At 33.3% G+C, this 3,242-nt stretch overlaps 1 protein-coding gene across 1 annotated transcript; it reads right to left on the reverse strand.

The window, feature by feature from the left end:
* Positions 1-705: 705 nt before the first annotated feature.
* Positions 706-2,939, reverse strand: LOC107867409 (probable leucine-rich repeat receptor-like protein kinase At1g35710). The gene is made up of 2 exons (XM_016713637.2): positions 2,805-2,939; positions 706-2,011 (listed from the first exon to the last, which is right to left on the reverse strand). Exon 2 carries the CDS (start codon positions 2,003-2,005, stop codon positions 956-958), a length of 1,050 nt encoding a protein of 349 aa, XP_016569123.1. The 5' UTR covers positions 2,006-2,011; positions 2,805-2,939; the 3' UTR covers positions 706-955.
* Positions 2,940-3,242: the final 303 nt, after the last annotated feature.

A 3,242-nucleotide genomic window follows, 5' to 3' on the forward strand; every position in this document is an offset into this window, starting at 1 on the left:
GTCGATTGTACTTTTCTGCTTTTTAAGTGCATGAATTATTCTAACTGGTGCATCTCCTTTTAAGTATAGCTCTTCAAAGAGCCATTCTTCATTTCAAACTCCTCCTTTAATTAAAACTCGCATTGCATAGAGTTCTACTTCAAGTGAGACTCTTTCTTTAATTTCAACTCTTGTTTCCTTAGTGTTGTAGTAAAACTCCAACTCTTTTAAATCAGCACATGTTTATTTATCAGAATCTTTCTCCTCGCACACATAGGACTCTTCAAGATATACTCAGAAGTGAAACTCCTTCTTCACGTAGGACTCCTTTTTCAGCTCAAATTGTTTTCCCTTATCATTAAGTGTTTGAATCAAATTCAACTTGTTATATTCCCCACATGATCAGTAGCTTGAGTATATCAGAATTAGGTTTGCTTATTCGTTCTTGTCTTTAAGCAATCTTGTCTGCATCTATCAGTGAAACTGGAAATCTGCTTTCCTATGCATGGACCAACTCAAGTAACATGTTTCATTCATGTGTTAGTTTGTCAATCATCAAAACTACATAGTACCCAACATACTCTATGTATTTACGTGTGTTAAACAGTTTCCTACAGAGGAGTAATGAAACAAAGCGGTGTCTCTAGCAATCTATGAAATAAGATTTGAAAATACATTCTGAATGCAAAGAGATTGGAAATAGTTAAGAAAAATAAAAGAAGCAAATGGAGTGACAACTCTTAATTTATATCCTGTTGTTCAAGAAAAAGTACACGTTGTCAATGCTAATATTACTAGATATTCTCATACAGGCCAGTGATTCTGGCAAGTTAGAGTTTCATCCAACAAACATACAAGTAAAACATTTTTTTTTAGATATGTTAACATGTCGAATCCTCTTAACATAAGAGAAATAGAGGTTTGAATCCCAAGTTAGACATTCTTGAATCCCATAATCAAAATTCATGGCTCGTACTTATTGTTTGTGTACTCCAATGGAAAGAGAGGCTGAACGTTTGAACGGTACATCAACATTTGTAAGGTACTTGAATGACGAAAGACAAGCTGGTAATGGTCCTTGAATCTTGTTCTGAGAAATATATAGAACGCTAAGCTCAGTAAATCTAGAAAAGGAGATTGGATCAATAGATAACTGGTTGTTATTGACCTTCAATGTTTGCAAATTTTTTATGTTTCCCAAACAAGAAGGAATAGGCCCTGTAAGTTGATTGTATGATAGAGAGAGTGTTGAAAGTGTTGTCAAGTAGCCAACTGAATTAGGTATGCTCCCAGTGAGTCTGTTATTTTCAAGAACCAAATAGTTAATGGAAGGCCATTGTCCAGGACTCGAAGGACATTGTATTCCCCCCACAAGCTGATTCTTGTCTAGATTAATGCCGAAAATGGAACGTATTTTTGTAATTGAATGTGGGATTGTGCCAGTTAATGAATTGTTTGACAAAGTAAGCTTCTTTAGTTCTTGTAAATTTCCTATACTCTCTGATATTCCCCCTGTCAAAAGATTATTTCCAAGATTCAAGGTTGTTAAAGATGTCAGGTTTGTGAATATACACTCTGGTATTGCACCAGAGAGTTGATTGGTATGCAAAATGATTTCTTTGAGATTCTTGAGAACCTCAATGGACTGAGGAATTGGTCCTGTTAATCCAACTAGTTTGTTAAGGTTAAGGACTTCTAGTGAAGTGAGAAGTGAGATTGAAGAGGAGATTGAGCCACTCATTGTGCTTGACACAATTTTTGGAGATTCATTATCACCATCTACATAGTAGCCAGGGAGATAGATTTCTTTAACTCTGCCAGTAGTATTGTGACAAGAAATGCCTGGCCAATTGCAGCAATCTTGGCCTTTCCATTTGCTTAGCCTGCCAGAAGTATCAGAATGTATGCAAGATTTGAAGCCATAGAGACCCTTGAGATCATCAGGGTGACATGCCTTGTGTGCACTAGTATTGGTGATCATAAGAGAGATCAATGCTAGGAAACAGATAAAGTAACGAGGTGCCATTTTCTTCTGCCAAAAAAAAAAAGAATGATCACGTCAACAATGGATTCTTAACGACTGTTTAGTGCATTAAGCATTTTGCTGTTCTTCGTCAATCCTTTTTTTCAGTATACCCCTACCATCTCAAGTTTTGGATCGGACTAATCCCTTGACACAAATAGTTCACAGAAAAAAAAAAAAAATTAAGTTAGCACGAACTAATCTTTGAAATTGAGATATTCATCTTTTTCAAGTCATGTCAATATTTACGAAAGTAAACAAATTACTATAACATCATATTATAAAACTCCATTTCAAAAATAATATTACGACTCCTCTTCGTAAGTATTTCATTTTTTGAAATATATACGTAATTGCCTGGAATATTACTATTGAAGTTGATAGTCGGAATATATTATTCCACCACTAGATATTAAACATAGTTGTTGATCAACTAGTCTAGTTGAATTTTATTCATGGAGGATATCACAGGCTCCGTTCTTTAATATTTTTATCTTATTAACAACTTGACCAATGAAGCGTCAAAAAATTCACATTGTTAAGAAGATATTCAAACTGTTGACATTAACATAGATAAGTTGTTCCACGAGCGAAGCCGCATGGCGCAAGGGGTTTCTCCGACCCCTTTCAATGAAAAGTTACATTATATATACAAAGTTAAAATTATTATTTGCGACAAGTTACACTTATGTACAAAGTTAAAATTATTATTTATATATGTGTATAATAGTTTGAAGATTTATCATATATGAATTCATGAATAAAAGAACAATAAATAGCTTAAAGAGATTAGAGAAATTACCAATTGCCAATATTCCTTAAAAATCCGATGACACTCCGTATTTAAGATTTTTCGGTAATACCTACTTAGGTTAGAATAATGTAACTTCTTGTGTCAAGAGTTGTAGGTAATACCTATTTGGGTTTATGAACATAATGTTAACATTCGATATTTAAAGACTAAAATAGGTGCAAATTTGAGGTAACCCATAAATGGCTGAGAAAATTAAGATACAAACCGTAAAAACAGTTAAAATAGTAATGTAGCTTTATCGAATATTTGATATCCGTTCATGTACAACAACCTTGATTTATTTTTTTTTGGGGCTCCTAAATTACCTCATAAATAAAATAATTTCTGTCTTTGTACTATTATAATGAAACTTATTTGAAGCTTTTTTTGGGAATAAATTAACATTTTTTTAAATACATTATTGGGTGGCGTAAAACTCAAGCATTG

Source organism: Capsicum annuum, chromosome 1, assembly GCF_002878395.1.
Source record: "Capsicum annuum cultivar UCD-10X-F1 chromosome 1, UCD10Xv1.1, whole genome shotgun sequence".
In the NCBI taxonomy this organism is placed as follows: domain Eukaryota; kingdom Viridiplantae; phylum Streptophyta; class Magnoliopsida; order Solanales; family Solanaceae; genus Capsicum; species Capsicum annuum.